Raw genomic sequence first — 18,686 nt, forward strand, 5'->3', positions numbered from 1 at the left:
CTCACAGAGCTTCGTTTTTTGTGGTATGAAGGTAATGCTTAGCTACATACACTTGGGCTGTTTTTGTAAGCTCTATCTGATGTTAATGGAATTTTTTATTTTTTAAGTTGTGTGAAACATTTTTGAAAGCATGATTGAGTCCCATTTCAGTATTTTATACAGGAGATCACTTGCAGTGATGTACTTTGTAAATTCTTTCCTAAAGAAGGTTCTAAAAGTTGGTCTTAAATGAACCTGAAGAAATTAATTACTCGTTTTGATCCTACCTGCCATTACAGTCTTACAGAAACTAATTACTTCTATCAAGTCAAAATTATATCAAGTCATAATTAAGGCCTCCACAAAACAGCCCAGCTGTATTTTACATAACGAGAACCCTCTTATAACAGTACCAAGTATAACTTCATTGAAACCTTGGATAGTAGAGGTGAGCTTTGCATGCATTAAAAAAAAAAAAACTAAATATATTTAAAACAGCCAGTAATCAGTTGTGCTAAATGTAAGTGAAGCCTAGAGGCCTAAATGCATCAAGTGCAGCATCTGTTTTCATGCCAGTGACAAAAGAAGTGAGCTTCCACATCAAAATTCCAAGGCACAGTAGTGCATTATCAAGATGGCTTGACTGTTAAATCTGGAGTTCAAGAGCTGCTCTCACATATTCTCACTCCAATAATGCATGAACCTTGAGATTCAGTGAGATGGTACAGTTTACAAACCTAGACAGTAGTTTACTACCACTTACAACTTTTTACTGTAGCTTAATCCTTCACAGTTATTTAGTGCTTTGTTTGTATGTGGAATGTGCTTTGTGGGACTGGAAGGGGGGGTACAGGGAGATCAAACTATTTACTAAGAAACTTAATCTTTAAAATTAGGTAAACATCTATAGTATTATCAAGGTAACTTATTAAGAGAAGCACTTTATTTTAGACATACTCTGCACTCTGAAAGTGTCGTGCTGTGCAGCAGATCTGTTGAACTCTTCACTATCTCTCCACTGTTATGTTAAGGTCAATGTACTGTATTTAAATTTGCACAAATAGTGATTTGCCTGACATGCAAGAAAGATGAAAGATGTCTTAAAATTTTCATTGACAAGTATGAAACTATTGATTTTTAAAGGAACATGTTAGGTGACACAGTTTTAATTCAGGCTTGGCTCTGCCATATTTAACTGTGTAATAGAAATGCTATTGATTTTGTTATAATTAGTTGTATTTTTATCAATAATGTTTGGACTACGTATAAATACAAGTAGTGTGGCCATTTTTGAAAGCTCTGAAAACTTCTTATTCTGCTCAGAGTGATTTTTGACATCCTTTTATTGAACAGTAAGCAGGCTGTACTTAATTGACTGAATTAGGTAAAGCAGTCTTCAGGCTTTGTTTTCCATAGAGCTATTAAAACAATTTCTATTTGTGTTTAAGGAAATTTCAGATTTTGAAGCCTGAGTATTGTTACTGAATTTGATTAATATAAGCTAATTCTCAGTTATGGTACTTAAATACTTTTATTTCGTACTAGTAAAAATTTTAATGCATAAAAGAATTAATACAAAGTTTCTATTTTAGCTGCTGTTAATGGATGTATTATCCATTTCTTTCCTTCAAAGGAATTTTAAACAGAAACAACATAACTGCGAGTATACAACTATCCCTCAGAGAATGATAGTTTCCTTTGCTATCATATAACTAATCTATACCCAAAAAATCCTACTGCAAGCCAAAAGATGAATGAAATTTGAATAAGTTACTTTCAGTAACTTTTAACACTGCTACACTTGGTGACAAACCTATTAAAGCCAGGAGTATTTAGATGTTAGCTTATTTAATTTTAATAGGAAAAATAGACATAGTTTGAGAAACAAGACTGTACAGATTGTACAGATACTTATGTTCTTAAGGAAATTCCCATAACCTAGATGTGTATTCTGTATTAAAAGACATAGCTAACTGCCATAGATAGATATTTTGTTACTACAAACCAATTATTTTCTTGCCTGAGCAGAGCTTTTAAATAGGAGGAAGCTTTCATGGAAATTGAGCTTTACAGTAAAACTGCAATTTATTGCAGTTTATAAACCGCAATATATATATAAATTTATTTAGTAATTTATTGTTCTGACTTTGAGTTACAGCTCTTTACAAACTTCTTCTCTAACTGTAAATTGTGTTGTAAGAATACTGGAGACTCATACAGTAAACTGTCTGGGATGTATTGGTGTTTTGTGTTTGCTTAACTGGATTTAAATGCAAATCTCTCAGGCATTCAATAAACTCCTGACTTCAGCTTGGAATCTGTTTCTTCTTTTAATGCAAAAATGGCAAATTTTACTGAAAGTTTGTGTCAACTTCTGTCTCTCTGCATCTTATTAAACTTTTCCTCTGCAGCTTATTAAACTTCATCTCCGGTCCACAAAGTATTTAAGGTCAGAATTACCACTATGAGTTTATTTCACTGTCTTCTGCAGAGAAAAAGTATTATGTCTAATGGCAAATCAATTTTAAAATTGAAGTTAATTGGTAAGTTAATTATTATGCAGCCTCTAAAACCAGCAGTGTTTGGGAAAAGTGAGGACACTGTGTAGAGTCCCTCCTCACCTTGCTGATGGCAAAATTAATCCTCCTCATTTGATTGTAAACACTTCCTTCTACTTAAACTTTTCGTACAGTTTGTGTAATTATCTTTCAAAAAAATCTGCTTGTGGTATGAATTTCTTTTTTCATCAATGCATTCAAAATAACCAAGTTTTTTGGTACTGCAGTAAACATCTGTTCTTACATGAAATAATCTAGATTGTTAAGAATTGCAGCTAATTATAGTAAAATATGTTTGGCACTCAGATCAGCTCAGTAATCAGTTAGTTGTTAAGTATGGAGTAAGAGAATCAACTGTACAATGTATAACTAACTCAAGTCCCATCTGTCTTTCAATTCAAGAAAAGAATTTTTTCAACATTTCAGCAGAATATCCTAGAATTTCTTCTTTGGGTTGTTGTCTCTCTTCTGGTTTTCTAAACCAACAGTTTCCTTACAAATAAAAGGTAAATCTCATCAGCAAACAAATCCTCCAGCTAAGGACCTCACAGTGGAGACTTCTCAGAAACATGAAGTACACATAATATATATACATAAAACATTCATAGATGTTAGTTACCTTACAGAAGACGAGCAGGGGTTTTTTGATTTTTAAAATTATTATTGCTATATGATCTATTAATTTTTCCCTAGTATCCTCATTTGAGTTTACACAAGGGTCACTGCATTTTATTTTGGAAATGTTGCCAGTGAACTGCTTACATCCAGGACTTCATTAAAAAGCATTTGTTTTGTAAATTAGGAAGAAAGTGCAAAGCAGTTTAGCATTAGAATTTTTCTATCATTTCAGAAGACCCTTCCTATATTTCTTCCACTCAGTATAAATAGAAAAACAAAGAAGACCCAACAACTAATCACTATGAATTACTCATAACCAATCTGTAACTGAATTATCCAAACCATCACAGTAAGTATGGAATACAGCCTAAGATCATGGAAAACTATGGGAGGCAGGACTGTAGTGAATCAGAAATCTATTAGCTGTGACATCTGTTTGTTTTTATGAAATCTCTATGGCAACAGACAATTAAGTCCTCTGACTTAAGTTATATCCCTTATTTCCAGGACACTGCCTTGTTTTTTTTGTTTTTGGCTCTGTGTTTTGTTTTGGTTCTTTATGGGTGGTGGGGTGGGGTTTGTTATGGGGGCTTTTTTGTTGTTTGTTGGGGTGTTTTTAATTTTTGGAGGTGGTGGTGGTTGGGTTTTTTTAATCTACTTTAATTTCATTTTACAGTTTTGAGCAACCTAAGGTTGATCTGTTTTGTGATGTGTGTGCCATCTCCTGGTCAGTGATACTGCCACAAGTCTAAAACCTTTAATCTTCATAAACTTCCTTTCAGCATCCTGATTTGAGACATCAGAATTTACCTAGGTCAAACTGCAACTTTAAATGGGACACAGTACCGTGTTTATTCACAGATACACATAATAATTTAATCAAAAGACCAACCTGATAATGAGAGGGTTTAACTGCTCCTGAAAAGAAAGTTAATTCAGTACTTTAAAGAAAACCATGATTAAAATGTATTTAAGCCAATGGAAATCTGGAAAACTGGTACACAAAATAGCCTACCCTGTTTTAGTAAACGGTAGCAGTCTCAATTAAAATGTATATATTCTAAATAGCTCTTCAGTATATGTTATGTAACAGCTGCTTCAGTTTCAGTATACATTTGTATACTAAGGATCTTTGCAAACAGCCCGGAACAAAACCTCTGTAGTTTGGCTTTAGATTTTCCCCAGGAAAGGCATAAACAAGAATATAAGTATTGATATTTGTCTTAGCTATCATTAAAATAATAATTTATTCACCAAAAGGGTTATCAGACATTGGAACAGGGTGCCTAAGACAGTGGTGGAGTCACAATCCCTGCAGGTATTTAAGAGTCATATAGATATAATTCTTAAGGATATGGCTTAGTTGTCAGGTTATGTCAGGTTAATAGTTGGACTTGATTATTGTGAAGGTCTTTTCCAACCAAAGTAATTCTGTGAAAAACTAAACCCTGTTACAAAGAAGGGGGAGAGGATCCATGAACCCCTTAAAAGCTGGATTACTATTTAAACCCTTTCACATCAATCCACCAGTCAGATAAACCATTTCCCAAGCATAGCTACAAAGCTAGAAGGGTATAATGTTTTGATGAAAACTGAGCATGCATTCCTATACCATATTCTCTGTTCACAAGACATTCCTGTAACTTCATCTTACCTGAATACAAAGTTCAAGGCAAATATAATTCCAAATCTGACAGGTCCTGACAGTATCTTCTCCTTTTCCTCTTTTCAAAGTGATCACGCTATAAAGCTCACTAACAATACAATGTTTCAGAAAGAAACAAGACAGGAAGAAGCTTGGTGATCCAAAAATATTTTAACTAAAGCAAAACGTATAGTGAACTGCAGAGATATTTTCTGATAACAAACCTGATTATATTTTCAAACAGCTCTGCTTATTAGTGTCCAAGAAATATTTACCAAATTTGAATGCTACATATATTTTAACATAGCAACTATGGCAAGTTCATATCACAATGTCAAAAGTTAAAATATTCTAAAATAATAATAATAATAATAATAATGAATTTTAATTAAATTATTAAAATTCATTCTAAATACTGCCATAAAGTGTTAATAGTTCATGTCTATTTGTTGTATGAGAAAAAAGATCTCCACAAAAGGCAGTTTATTACCTAAGCATTTTTAATCATTCCATATGACAGTACTACAGATCTTCTTCACCTGAGACAGCCCGCTTTAGATTCTGTACCATTTCTCAATTTAGAGAATTACAGATGCCTTTTCCCTTTGCCTGATCTTTCACCTCCATAATTTCAAGTGAATTCCAAAAATTTAGAAGGTAGAATGCAGTCATCTTCTTTAATGAACAGTCAGCCCTTACACAGAATTTTTGATTTTCAAATTTGTGAAACTTTCATGTTTCATAAACACAAAGTTAGTTCTGAAAATACTAGCTTATTCAAAGCTGCCCATGACATTGTGAAACATTTATAGAATGTGGCCATTTAATTAACCATCTCTTATGAGTAGAGAAATATTCAGCTGACATATTAATATTATTGGTTTAGAAGACCTGGGTATGCAAAGGAACTTTAAAAGGAGTTGCTTCACTAATGCTGTATGAACAGGCCAAACCTGGGCATCCTTCAAAATTTGTCTTTTAAGTCAATCATCTAACATGTGCTTACTACGTGTCTACTTGAGGAAAAGTCATCCTGGCCAAGCCAGTAAGCTCTACCTGTAACACATCTGCTATTCATTTCTGCTGAACGTGTCATCAGGACTTTCTGGACAAACAGCTGTATATGAAAACCAAGGAAAAAGTTTTCAGGTACACCAAAGCCAGTTTAACATTCACAATGACAGATTTTTTTACTTTTTATTTATTAAAAAACAGAATAATAATTTAAAAAACAAAAAAGCTTAACAATAAGGTTTCAAATTCAGCTTTTAATTTGAATTAAATTCAACTTTTGTGAAGTTACAGGATGTAAGTTACTTCCCAAGCAACAGTTAAAGAATAGGGCTAAATCTACCCTCCCCATTCATCTTACATCCAACATTGTGTTCCCTCCTGTTGAATTCACTGAGCTATTAATGTTTGTGGCATATTCTAATTTATCTGGAACAGTATCTGGTTTTTCACAAAGGCTGAGTATGTGCTCATCTTGAAAAAAGGCAACTATGAACTTTATCAGATTAAAAAAACCTTGCCCCAAACCTAAGTCTGACACATTCAGCACAATATGGCTGTGTTACCATCAGCTGTCCTTGGAGTTTACAAAATTTACTGGAAATAATCTAGTCATGATAACTACAATATGGTAATAGAAAACAAATACTTACAAAATTTTATTCACAGGAGTTAAATCTTTCCTTTTAGCTCCTGATACTCTATTTCAAAACCCCTACTAATTACAACAATCTTTGCCAGAAGCTCTCATCTTCACTAAATAAGAAAAGTGCTGGTGGATAAATATTGGACGGTCTAGAAAATGGTTTGTGGTTCTAGTTAGGACACAAAACACACCACATGACAGCTACTAAAAAAATACTTTCATTACTTCAACTGAACTTGGTATGAGAATTCTGTGATCTAATTCTCTTCGTTTTCATGTTCAGTACTGAACACCACAGCAGAACCATCACTGCTCAGTGTGACCTTGCCAGCAATAAGCTTGCATAACCTGTCAAAGGTACCACAAAGTTGATTCACTCTGGGAAAAGAAAAGATTCTTTTAAGAGGTATATAAACCAAATTTCCATTGACAAATGGCTCCATGCTTTTCTCAACAACCAGTTTTCCAATATCTTCTGAAAAAAAGTTCACTGAAGGTTGGAATTTGGATTTTCTCTCAATAGGATCATCATTATACTCCTCATGTTCTGACATTAACTGGCCCAGTAGACTTTGCTTCATGGTTTCTGCTGTGAAAATAACTTCATTGACCACTGCAATCTGCAGGTACTTCTCATCCTTAAGACTTGGATACACTGCTTTGAAGACCTTCACAACATGCAAGAATTCATAAAACATTTATCATTATTATAGGCTCAAATTTTAAAAATTGCTTGCTTAAAAGAGCTTCTAAAATGTGAAAATAATTTTTTTATTCAGTCCTGGTTTACTTATTAATTTAAATGTTTTCAGGTAACATAAAAACTGGTCAATTACTGGATAAGTACAACATTGGCAATTAAATAAGTTAACTGACCAAGCAACACTTGTAAATCAGGCAAGGTGAAGACCTCCAATTCTAAAATTCTTTGGTGACAGCACCACCACTATGTAGATTCTAAACTACTTCTGAACTGCCATCTGGAAACTGGGACTGCATTTGTCTTTCATTCTGTTTTCAGAATAAAACAATAAATAATGCTTCCACAGATCCTGCGAATGCTAAAAAATAAATTGTGACATAAAAATCTGTGAACTTGTAATGTGTTCTACCCTGAGCTATACTCCAGGACACTTAAGGAAACTAGGCAGGCAACTTCATACCACTAATTTACTAGGAAGTGCTTTACCAACACACTACCACTGAAGTTCCAGAGTCTATACCTGTTTCTTCTTATTTCCTGATTACAACTTGAAATGTTGATTTATTCCTGTAAATTGGTTACATAATAAAAATAAATTTAATACTACAGGTATGACAAGAAATACATGAGATATAAACACTCTTGGATAAACTCAAAGAATACCTATGTCAAAACTCTATAATGACCCTGTAACAGAAGAAAATGAAAGCCATTTCTAGTACATGTCAGTAACCTAGACATATTTCCACATTTGTTAAGTATTAGAGAACACTTCATGATTCTATTAAGAGCAGTAGATGAGAGGTGAAATTTCAAATGTATAGAATAGATTTATAGCTCAAAATCTACAAAAGACATTCTCATAATATTAATTTATATTTCATTTCAGGCTCCAAGTCACTTGAAGATACACAGGTACTTTAAACAAAGAAGTGAAATATTGCTATATAGTCACTGAAACACATAATTTAAGGCCTCATAAGACTGAAAAAAACCAATCCCAATAAAGTTCTCTTTGGATTATTACTTCATGTTGTCTCTGAAAAAAATGTCCCTTTGATTTATACCACATAGCACTTAGGTGTGTTTGGTTTATCAGTGTGACACACTGCAACACATAGCACAGTACTTTACCAAAAAATTACCTTATGTTATCTAAAGTGAAAACCATTTAGTGCTAAAAAACAAAAAGTTGTGATGTACACAACAGAGTACTTGGCAAGATTCCTTGTCTCTGCAAAAAACAGAATTGGCTGCCTGAAAAGACCAAGATTAGGCTGTATCATCAAATGCTACTGAGTAAAGCAAACCACAGAAAACAGGTCCTGTCAACACAATTTCTGGGAAATGCCTTTCTTCTGATAATACATTTCAAAAGACTATGCAGTTCTTAAAAAAATAATCTTAGATAATCTAACCCTATGTTAGAAATACTTTTTATGATTTTTGATTTTTATGTGAAAATCAGTGAAATATGTGAAAATCTTTTTATATGAAAAAATCTGTGCCAATGTCAACAACTACATACTGAAAAAATGAATAATTAGAGGAACAATTATGAAAGTAGTGTCACAGTATATCTGGTGGAGAGTTCTCATTCTCAGGATAATTGTATGCTAGAAAAAGAACAATTATCCATATGGCTATTTAGCAAATAACCTAAAAGCTAAAGGCCTTTACACAATTAGAAACACAAATGATGGACTGACTTTTTTTCTCTGATGCTGTGTGTTAAACAGAGATAAGACTGGATAGCAATAGTAGCTCACAGACCACCTTCACAGGCAAGTCACTGAAAGTTTTACTCTTTATGCATTCTCCTAAAGGATGAAAATAATACTCACTGTTTTGTAAACTGTTCCAGTAGTGTTCTCAGACTGAGCAGATTCACTGGTTTGAGGATATTTTCTGACAAACACACCTATTTGGGTACAAAACCCAAGATTCTCCATTCCTGTTGGTGGATGTCCTACACCAGTAAATTCCACTGAGTAATCATAGTGTCGAGCAGTCTCTAGAGCCCTAAGGAAGACAAATTGTTCTGATTATACCAAATCTTAATCTTTTAGTGTGATGAAGATGCATTATCCAATAGAAGAAAAACCCCGAGCCTGTGAATGCTTGAGCATCTTTTCTCACATTCATGAAGACAAACACTGTCAAAACTCACTGAATCAGAGCTGTAATTATATGCCTACTACAGTCTGAATCATCTAGTATTGGTAATTTAGGCAACCAAACCTTACTGGTTTTTCTAAAATATCTGCATAGAGTATGCATGTTCACAGTTGCTTAACTGCTTAACAGTCCTGTATGCACTGGAATTGAGCAAGAACATACCAATTTTAGAGAAAAAAATTATTTGAGAAGAACCCATCAAAAACATCCACACCCCAAACCCACAAGAGACTGGTTAAGGTTAACAGAAAAAGTGAGTTTAGTTTTAAATGTATAAAGATCAAAGTCTACTTAATCAAGGTTGCAACATACATGACATCTAAATAAAAACAAATCTTGTAGTACTGCACATCAGCCAGTATGAAAAAATTGATGGGGCAGGGAACTAAAATGACACTACCTACTTGCATTGTTCCCCATGAAAAGGTAGCAAACTGAACTAATTTCTTGTGTATTTTAAAGAATATTGCAATACTTACATTTCATTACAAAAATGTAAAGACTTTCTCATGTTTGTAGCTCAAAAAATACCACTCCTTCAGTATTATCCATATTTTTAATTCACGTGCATCAAATAGCAGAATCTGTATGTACTTTAAATAATAGAATTTCTGACCAAGAGTTGTCCATGGAGGTATGGCATCCTTTACTGTACATGTATTTTCTTTCTCAGCTGCTGGATAGTTGAATGTTATCACAGGATATGTATCCCTCTCCCTCTTTATTTTGTTTTTAGTGTATCTACTGATATTAGAGTAAGATACATCTTGTGCAGCTCTGTCATGTATACGTTTTGCATAAAATCTTTCATTGTGTCATGAGTCATTAAACCATCTAACTTTAATCAACATGTTCTGCTCCTGTGGTAATTTGATAAATTTGGTCACATACTCTTACAGAAAGGCCTGGACTAATTGGGTGCTTTGATTACACACTATAGTGTGCACATTTTTAAAGGCTTTTATGAAGCACTTGTACAGCAAAGTATTATTGTGTGGTAAGGCTAATATTAACCTTACACTTCCAATGCATTAATTGTAAAAAAGATATATAAAAAGGAAAGTAAAAGTTTTAAATATTTTTTGCAGAACAGTTACAATAAAAGCAAGGTAACTTGACAACCATTATAAAATGCCAAACCCACAGAGCATGCTTAATTATTCATAACAGCAAAGTTTCACCAAATCCATAGGTGTAAAGTTACATTGACAAAAAAACACATACACATTCTGAAAATGTATAGCTATTCCTTTCTCACATTACTGAACACTCAAAGCTGTCTGCATACAGTGCTCAGTAAACTTACCAGCTTTGAAATTGCTCTCGGTTCCATTCAAATTTGTGGTCTGGATGCCTGAATAACATCACTCCTGGAAGCAAAGGATTAAATTCAGAATTTGGAGTACTGATGACAACTATGCTTGGAGCCATGAAACCAAACACTACTTCAGGAAACTCCTTTAGTTCTGATTCTTCCAGGTGCTCTATTCTGTAAAGGACAAGTTTATGTATGGCTTTAGAAACACCCCAATATATTTTAAACAATCAGTAAAAAAACCCAACCCAAAACAACAACAACAACAAACACACGTCTGTACTTGTAACTTTTAAGCTCAGCTCTGCACTACTAGCACTGTGGCTGAGTGGCACCCCACAGGATTTTGTGTGAGAAAATATCTTCTTGCCTTTTGAACTTTTTAATCAATCTACTTTTCCCAACATAAATTAGCACCACTTGAATTTCTTAGTGTGGTTAATTCAAGCACAAGGTAGAAGGAAGGTGCCACATTTTGCTACTCCTCTGCTTGAAAGCTTTAGTCTGTTTGAATATGGACATTTCCAAATGAACTCTAATGAACTTAGAAAAATGTAGTATGTTGGCATAATACTCACAGTTCAATACACGTTACCAAGTCAAAACCAAGCATACAAGGATCTTTATGGGCAACTGAACCCTGATGCAAGGTGATAGTTAGAGATCTTTCAGCTGGCTGCAAATAGTCACCAGCAAGAGGATACAACCTATGCCTACAAAAATATTAAAAACACAATGTCATAGAAAGGACCTTGTGACAAGATACACTGTGCATGTAACTGAATGAGCTAACACCCTACACAGTCTGTATATCTCAATCAGCTTAACTATTTTACAGGGATAAAAATAAAGAATTTCTAATACAAACACTTCTCATGACAAATCCAATAGGAGAGAAAAAGGAGTTAATCAAGAAGTTAATTCTTCATGTTTACAAAAATCTCCACTAAACTCTCAAAGATGCCTGTAAATTCTGATAGTAGCTCAACTGTAGACACACAGTAAGTGTGGCTTAGACACACATTACAGGGCTTTTGGGGAAGTTATTTGGTAAGCATACTAACTTTCAATTTTGCAAATAAATTACACTGAGAACTGTAAGGTATATGCAAATTTCATTTTGAAACACTGTATCAGATAAAACACACAAAAAACATTAAATATAATAAATGCTACTTTTCTTCACTCTGGAGAAAGAGTAAATTATGTCAGCATCTAGACCCTACACATTATGGAAACCATAATAATCAACTTCCAAGAGAGAAACTCTGCTGCTAACTCCTCTGACCCATGCTACAAAGATCATATGAACTTTACATTTCTGAGAGATTTCTAAGTCAGACACAAAACATAACTAACATAACATGGGAGCTAAACTTCCCATTTTGAAAAGCTTAACAAGAATGAAGTCCCCACCACAGTTAGTTACATGCACATTTAAAAAAAGATCAGATTTGCATACAGCAGTAATTCCATGTATAAGCATAAACAGATATTACTAACACAATGCATCAGAAGTACACAAATAGTGTACTTCTCAGATCCACACACCTTCAAAGCCACTCCATGCCATGGACCTTTGCTACATGAGGTGATGTTATGGCCATCTAGCAGTGCAGTAGACTCTAGACACAGTTGCAACGAAACTACAAAAAATGGGTAGTTCTTCATTTGCCAAGCTGGCATTTCTACATTTACTCTAATTTTGAAATTCTTGACAAGAAATGATGCAACATGTCACAGGGTCAAGACAAATAAAAACCTAAAATTATCATAGTGCAAGGGCTTACATGTTTTCTTTCATTACACTTGCACAGATATCTAGCCCAGTTAACACTTCAATGCAACTGCAGAATTTCAGCATCCAGAGAAGTGTGCAGTCAGCACATCCTAAATCTGCCACCTGTAAATTAGACAGTAAACAATGTGTAAACATCGCATGTTTCCAAGTAATTTCAAAGATTGTAATAAAATAGAAATTCCACATTCACATCAAAGTAACTTTAAAAATATAAAATAAAGCATCTCATAATCATAACTAAAATTTACAGTTGCAAGCAGGACAACGATTTTATTTTCTTTTTTTTTTTTAATGTATGTGAAATCCAACAAAATGCTTTAAATTAATTAACCTTTTGTTATTACAGCTATAAACAAGCTATGTGGAACTTCTCACCAGGTCTGGAGAATGTCTTCCACAAGAAAGCATATTCCATTAAGTAAGGGTAAAGTATTCTTTTAGCCACTAAAGCTGTAGCAATTCACACATTCACCTCTGCTTTTCAATGGACTGCTCTCCAGACAAAACACAGAGAATAGGCTCATGAGCAGTCAGGTTAGCAGCAAACAATCTGCATAAAACAAGTTGATAGGCTCAGTCTGTTTAAGTGGGGAAGGTTGGGGATATTCAGACCGCAAAGTCACAAACTTAATAGATTTTCCTCTACATAAGCTGAAGAGGTAGTTCAGAACACAAACCAAACCCCACTGTTCTTTCACAGACTAAGTCAAGGTTAAAGCACACTGCCTGAAAAACCTGAATTGTTTCTTTTCAGTTAACCTAACTGCCCTGCGGCAAAATAGAAAGTTCACCTGCCTCCCATTTCTCAGCTTAATTCAGAAAATTCAAACCTTTAAATACAGATGCAACACTCCTGAATACTTTCCATTTAAAAGCAGATTACAGTGTCATGGCCTCATTGACTGGATTAGACTTTTATTAGGTACTTGAAGTATGATTATGGGAGTGCACTTGCAGCTGCATTTCTCATCTAGATCTTTCATGCTCCCTATGACATTAGCCTTGGTTTCACAGGGGAGGAAACAGACAAGACCTCAAGAAAGTGAAGGGAGTTAACCTCACATAGTCCCACTCTCTTAATGTCACTTCTCATCAAAAAACATCCATGTGAATGATGAGGTAAAACTGATACTGTATATGGAACTAAAAGCTCTAGAAAGCGAGACCAAACTATGATGAAAGCAGCTTGAACCAAAACCCTCACTATTAAACTAAAACCAGAATGCCACCTACTCTGCAAAACAGCTAAGTCATTTGCTTTGTTTAGGCTTCTTCATTCTCCCATCAACTAACATTAAAAACATTTATCCATAAAAACCAAAACACAATCATCAAGTGTTTACTAAGGCAATTCAATTTTAACAATACCTCCTCCACTACTACTCTTTGGCAATTAGGTCAGCAGGTTATCTACACATTTCCTGCCTTCCTGAGATACCCGATGCTAACTTTTTTTTCAAAGGTATAACATAAAAAGACAAAATATACCAACCTTCTTAGGTTTGTATTTCCCCACTAAATCTTTGATGAACTCATAGCGTTGTTTGTACAGAGGAGGTGTAAATGTAATGATTTTTCTAAACTGCTCTTCTTTAGGTTTCTTATCCATCATACTTTTCTAATGCTAGAATTTAAAAAAAAATTAAAAAGTAAACTTGTTTCTGAAGTACTTTATATTGTATCAAATCACAGAGTTTGCTATTTTCTGTGGTGTTTAGTTCACAAACAGGGGTAAACCTGACCTGTTTTCTTCAGTGAATGACAAAAATATAGGAATTAGCAAAATTCAACACTCAGTGCTCCCTCCACATATAATGATGCAAAGAGCCTTTTTACAAACAATTATAAATTATAGAAAATCATAAAAAGCAAGTTTTCTAATTTGTTGCTCTCCATCCGGCACACCCACGAGTGTTTTACATAACTGGAACATTACTCTTCCTTAGCTTTATGGGCAAGAGTGGAAAAATAATTTCTCACTCAGATGTCTGCTTTCTTGTCTCTTACCTGCTTTATAATTAATTTTATCCTGCAGTTCAGACAATTCAATATGTAGATTTGTGTATTTATGGCTCAATACAATTTCTGTAGTGTCAACCAGCAGGAAATCTCTGGATAATTACTATGTTGTGTAAGAGGAAAGGTTCTGCTGGGCCTTAGCTTTAGATTTATTATGACCTAAACCTTGAAAATAGCTTCTGAATTTTAAAAGGAAATTAACATAACCCAACATGGCATTAGAGTTATAACCATTAGTGCATTTCCAATTCCTCTACCTTTTATTGAAAAAAAATAAATTACCACACATACATATTTAACAAGAAATATCTTCACTATACCTAAAAATAAGGGCCTAATGAATGATGAATGAATTCCATGGGAATCATATCAGTGAAGGAACACGGCTCTGTGCACACACTGCTTTCCAGAGCCATCCTCCCAGGTCCTCCTGACATGCAGTGAGGGCTCTGCCAGGCTGAGTGAGGCAGAGACTAGAAATAATCAGTACCTCTGGCAGGATTTCATTAAGTCCTTTCCACACTGGGGCAAGATGAGTTGCTCACAGAGCAAGCAGCTGGTCGGGTGCACAGAGAGGCAGACAGGAAAGCAGGGCTCCTCTCCTCCTGTGACTTTTTCTGTTCACACAGATGTAAAAAGCGTTTTGCTAATTGCAGGGTGGGGCTGCTGTATGAAAAGGGCAGCACAGAGTATGTCTGGGGCCTAAAAAAAGGAAGGATTCTGATAGCAGTGAGGGTGGTGAAGATTTGTTAACTAAATTAGACCACATTTCAATGCTTTTTGTTTGTTTGTTTGTTTGTTTAGTTTTCAGAAAATACTAGAAAATTAGGTGCTGATATCTGCCTGAAATGGCTTAAACATGAGTCTGGGCCAACATTTTCAGTTTTGCAGGATGTGGCCTACACAGAACACAGGGCAAGTTAGCTATGCTACTCAATAGCTAGGAAATGTGCCTAAGTATACTGCCAAACTGGTAATACAGACATTATACCAGAAATTTTAAGTTATTGGAATGGTTCCATTCTCTTCTCTTTGTGCTTGTTTTTCAGGTTTTAGAATACAACAGCAATTAGCTTTTCTTTATATTAATTTTGGTTTATGAGAAGTAGGAATAGGGAGCTGCCTGTACATTTTAAAAATTGTTTTTCTACCACTGTAACAGTGCTAATAACTCTGTATGCAAATAAGACAGCCTGAGTTCCTATTTCAGTCACTTTGGACTCCGAACAGGTTATAAATAAATCTTGTACTATTACCAATCTTTGCTTACATAGGAAATGTGCCTTAAAATATTTATAACACCTGGGAAATTACTTTTGTAGGATTTTTTCCCCAACAAGATTAAGAAACCCACAAAACCCAGCTTAGCCATGCACAGAAACTATGTTTGATATGAGGAATAACAGTAATTAAATCCTTTTGACCAGTTTAGTAAATGGGTTCTTACAACTGAATTACTTTTTTGTTTTTTAGAAAGGAAAATACACTGTTATTGAAATAAGGGCATAAATACCTTGTACAAGAAAAAAAAAAGATAGGCTCTTTGTTCTATTGCTCAGCTGCTCTTTTTGGCTCTTGAGTCACTGGTTACCCTTGAACTACCATCTAGCACTTATATCTAGCACCTACATACCTACACGTGCAAATTATTTTTTTCTCTCAGAGAGATACTGTAAAGTTCATTAGTCTCTCACTTCCTGCCTTAAAATGCTATTGATTTTGGTATCCTCTATGATTTGATTTATAATTTAGTGTCACACTCTTAAGAACAAAATAGTATAGGGAAGAGCAGTAGTAAAGTTATAGGATACAGTAAAAGTAAATTCATAACACATTCTGAATTCACACAATTTCCTAATGGCTTATGAGACTTCACTCCAAAATATATCACTGTAAATGAAGCCTTCAGAATTGTCAGATGTTTAATTCTCTAGTAATGTAATAACAGAAATATTTTTTATTGTTCCATTTCATATGTTGAAATTGGATTGCAGATTCAATCTTTTCAAGACTGGCAGCATGAAATAGATGGAGAGTGCTATTAGTAGCTTTTTGTAGTTTTAAGCTGTACAATCTGCTTTGACCCCAAAGAGTCTGATTTTTTTTTGGTAGGAAAAAAATTTGAAACATTCTTCTATCTTTCTCCTCAGCTTCAGATAACAAATTAGGCCTGTTTGAGACAATTCAGAGTGAATCTTTGTGAATGGCAAGTGAGGCCTAGACTTTTACACACAGGTCACCATATGGTTACTTTTTAATAATTATAGTTCAGTTCCTTGCAGTTTGTAACTGAAAATCACCTCCTGGTTGAGTTTTTTGTTTGGTTTTTGTGTGCTTTGTTTGTTTTTTGTTTGGTTTTGGTTTTTTGTTTTGGTTTTTTTTTATTTGGCTCTTTTCTTTATAAAGACTAGCACCATGAAAGCAGGACTTTGTAAGTACAAAGATGTTATCTTAGAGAAAAACATATTTAGTAAATATTCCATCAGGAAAAGATAAATGCATGATCACACAATTTGGGTAATATAAATTAGAACTACAGGCTACCTTGATTATGCAAAAAAAATTAAGTCCTGACAGTCAAGGGTGTAACCTAAACAGCAGCAACAAACCCACTCAGCTTCAAAGAAAAGTTATTGCTCTAGCTATGTGCAGAACAAGATTACTGCCATAAGGACACCTTCTTGGAATTACTTCTGGTGTTAAATGTCCTTGAGTCTGTTAAATGGGTATGGCACCAGGTAGAGTCCTGTGATAACAGTTTTGTGAATATATTTGGAAATGAGCTGAGATGGGAAGATGAGGTTGACATTACTCCTAGAAAAGGGGAGTGAAGAGCATAGATAGCACAACAGGCATCTTATAGAAACTGAACTGTCAGAACCCTGATAATGATTTTCTGCTATGGTGCAAGCTCCAAGGTGCATTAGGGGGCCAAAGTTATGAAGATGAATTACTGCTTCTCAAGTTTCAATTGCTTAATGAAGAGTGAAAAGATTCTAATGTTGTCTCCAACAGTATTTACCTCCTGCTTTTAAAATTTAAAGTCTAAATTAGTTTTAAATTGCACACCTGTAGACATGCTGTTTCCACAGTTACTTCCATTCCAACTTCTCCTTGCACCTGTTTCCTAACACACTGAGCAACACGGAGCCCTCATCTGTGTGTAACACTTGAATGTTTAGTTCCATATACCCAATTTGCAGTTATTTTTGTGAAATTTCAGGGGTTTTTTGCAGTTTTTTTAAGTTTAGAGTCTCTTGTCAATTTTTCTAACTTATGCATTCCATACGTCAGATTAAAGCTTGACACCAAAGCACATAACTACAGGGTTTTTGCTTTTGCAAAAAAAGCATGTAATTCAAAACCTGTAAAAATCCTTTGAATGGCATTAAATGTAACCTGCACATTCAAATTCAAGTCAACAATCTTTCAGGCAAAACTGAAGGCTTTTATATTTCTCTGTTTCCTGTTAGCATCTAAATATAGTTACCTTCTTAAATCACACTGGTTTGTGCTGGCTTCCAAATGCAATACGCTAAATCTGATTTTCCAAGTCCTTATGTTGTACCACTAATTTCAGAGAGACGCGTTCGTTTTGAACTTAGCATCAGGAATAGTAACTAACATTTTTCTGTGCCCAGCCCAAAGAAGATGCGCCAGCGGGCCTCAGAACCAGTTTCGAGTTTTTCGCTCGGACGTGGCCTGGCCGTGCAGCCGCCACCACACGCTCCTCCACCCGAGACAACTCCCCCGTTATTTCTCAGCTTCTCGGTTAGCGCGGAAGCCGAGGCCGGCGGCTGCTGCCTCTCCTGCTCCGGCCGTGGGCGGGCCGCATTACCCATACAGCGGTGACCGATGAGAACGGCTGCCAAGTTGGCCAAGTCGCCGGGTGAGGTGACGGCAGCTGTTCCCGACACACGACTAAGGCCGCTCGCTTTCCCCGGACGGGATTTACGGGATTTCTCCGCCTGGAGAGCCGGCAGCCTGTCCCTCAGGTGCCGGACGGCTGGTGGCAGCCCTGAGGCTTGAGGGGAGCCTCGACCGAGGGACGACGCGGCTCCCCGCGACTCAGAGCTCCCCCCGGAACAACTGCACCCCCGCCCAGCGCTGCGAGGCAGCCTGAGGAGAGAAGGAGCAGCCCTGGGGGCGGGCAGGGCCGAAGAGAGGGAGTGGGGGGTGGGGAGAAGTGACACCGTCCCTGCCTCTGCCCCTC

General features: G+C 35.5%; 1 protein-coding gene across 4 annotated transcripts; it reads right to left on the bottom strand.

Moving 5' to 3' along the window:
• Positions 1 to 6,053: 6,053 nt before the first annotated feature.
• HENMT1 (HEN methyltransferase 1) lies at positions 6,054 to 18,651 on the bottom strand. 4 transcript variants are annotated; one of them, XM_071750990.1, is made up of 8 exons: positions 17,964 to 18,650; positions 14,964 to 15,175; positions 13,947 to 14,078; positions 12,444 to 12,556; positions 11,232 to 11,366; positions 10,645 to 10,827; positions 9,005 to 9,182; positions 6,054 to 7,125 (listed from the first exon to the last, which is right to left on the bottom strand). In XM_071750990.1, the coding sequence occupies exons 3-8, from the start codon at positions 14,064 to 14,066 to the stop codon at positions 6,715 to 6,717; spliced, it is 1,140 nt and encodes a 379-aa protein (XP_071607091.1). In that variant the 5' UTR covers positions 14,067 to 14,078; positions 14,964 to 15,175; positions 17,964 to 18,650; the 3' UTR covers positions 6,054 to 6,714. The 4 variants fall into 4 exon arrangements, with proteins under 4 accessions (XP_071607091.1, XP_071607092.1, XP_071607095.1 ...); XM_071750991.1 differs by lacking the exon at positions 14,964 to 15,175 and having other exon boundaries at positions 17,964 to 18,651; XM_071750994.1 differs by lacking the exon at positions 11,232 to 11,366.
• Between the last annotated feature and the right edge of the window lie 35 nt (positions 18,652 to 18,686).

This window comes from Heliangelus exortis, chromosome 8 (genome assembly GCF_036169615.1).
Source record: "Heliangelus exortis chromosome 8, bHelExo1.hap1, whole genome shotgun sequence".
NCBI classification, from domain to species: domain Eukaryota; kingdom Metazoa; phylum Chordata; class Aves; order Apodiformes; family Trochilidae; genus Heliangelus; species Heliangelus exortis.

What these genes read in the sequence shown, in the direction of transcription:
- HENMT1 (XM_071750991.1), bottom strand. Translation starts at nt 14,066, where the DNA reads ATGATGGATAAGAAACCTAAAGAAGAGCAGTTTAGAAAAATCATTACA. An exon ending in TTGGTAACGTGTATTGAACT is followed by an intron (nt 10,828 to 11,231) that starts GTGAGTATTATG and finishes TGTCCTTTACAG; the next exon opens with AATAGAGCACCTGGAAGAAT. An exon ending in CTGGAACAGTTTACAAAACA is followed by an intron (nt 7,126 to 9,004) that starts GTGAGTATTATT and finishes CATGTTGTGAAG; the next exon opens with GTCTTCAAAGCAGTGTATCC.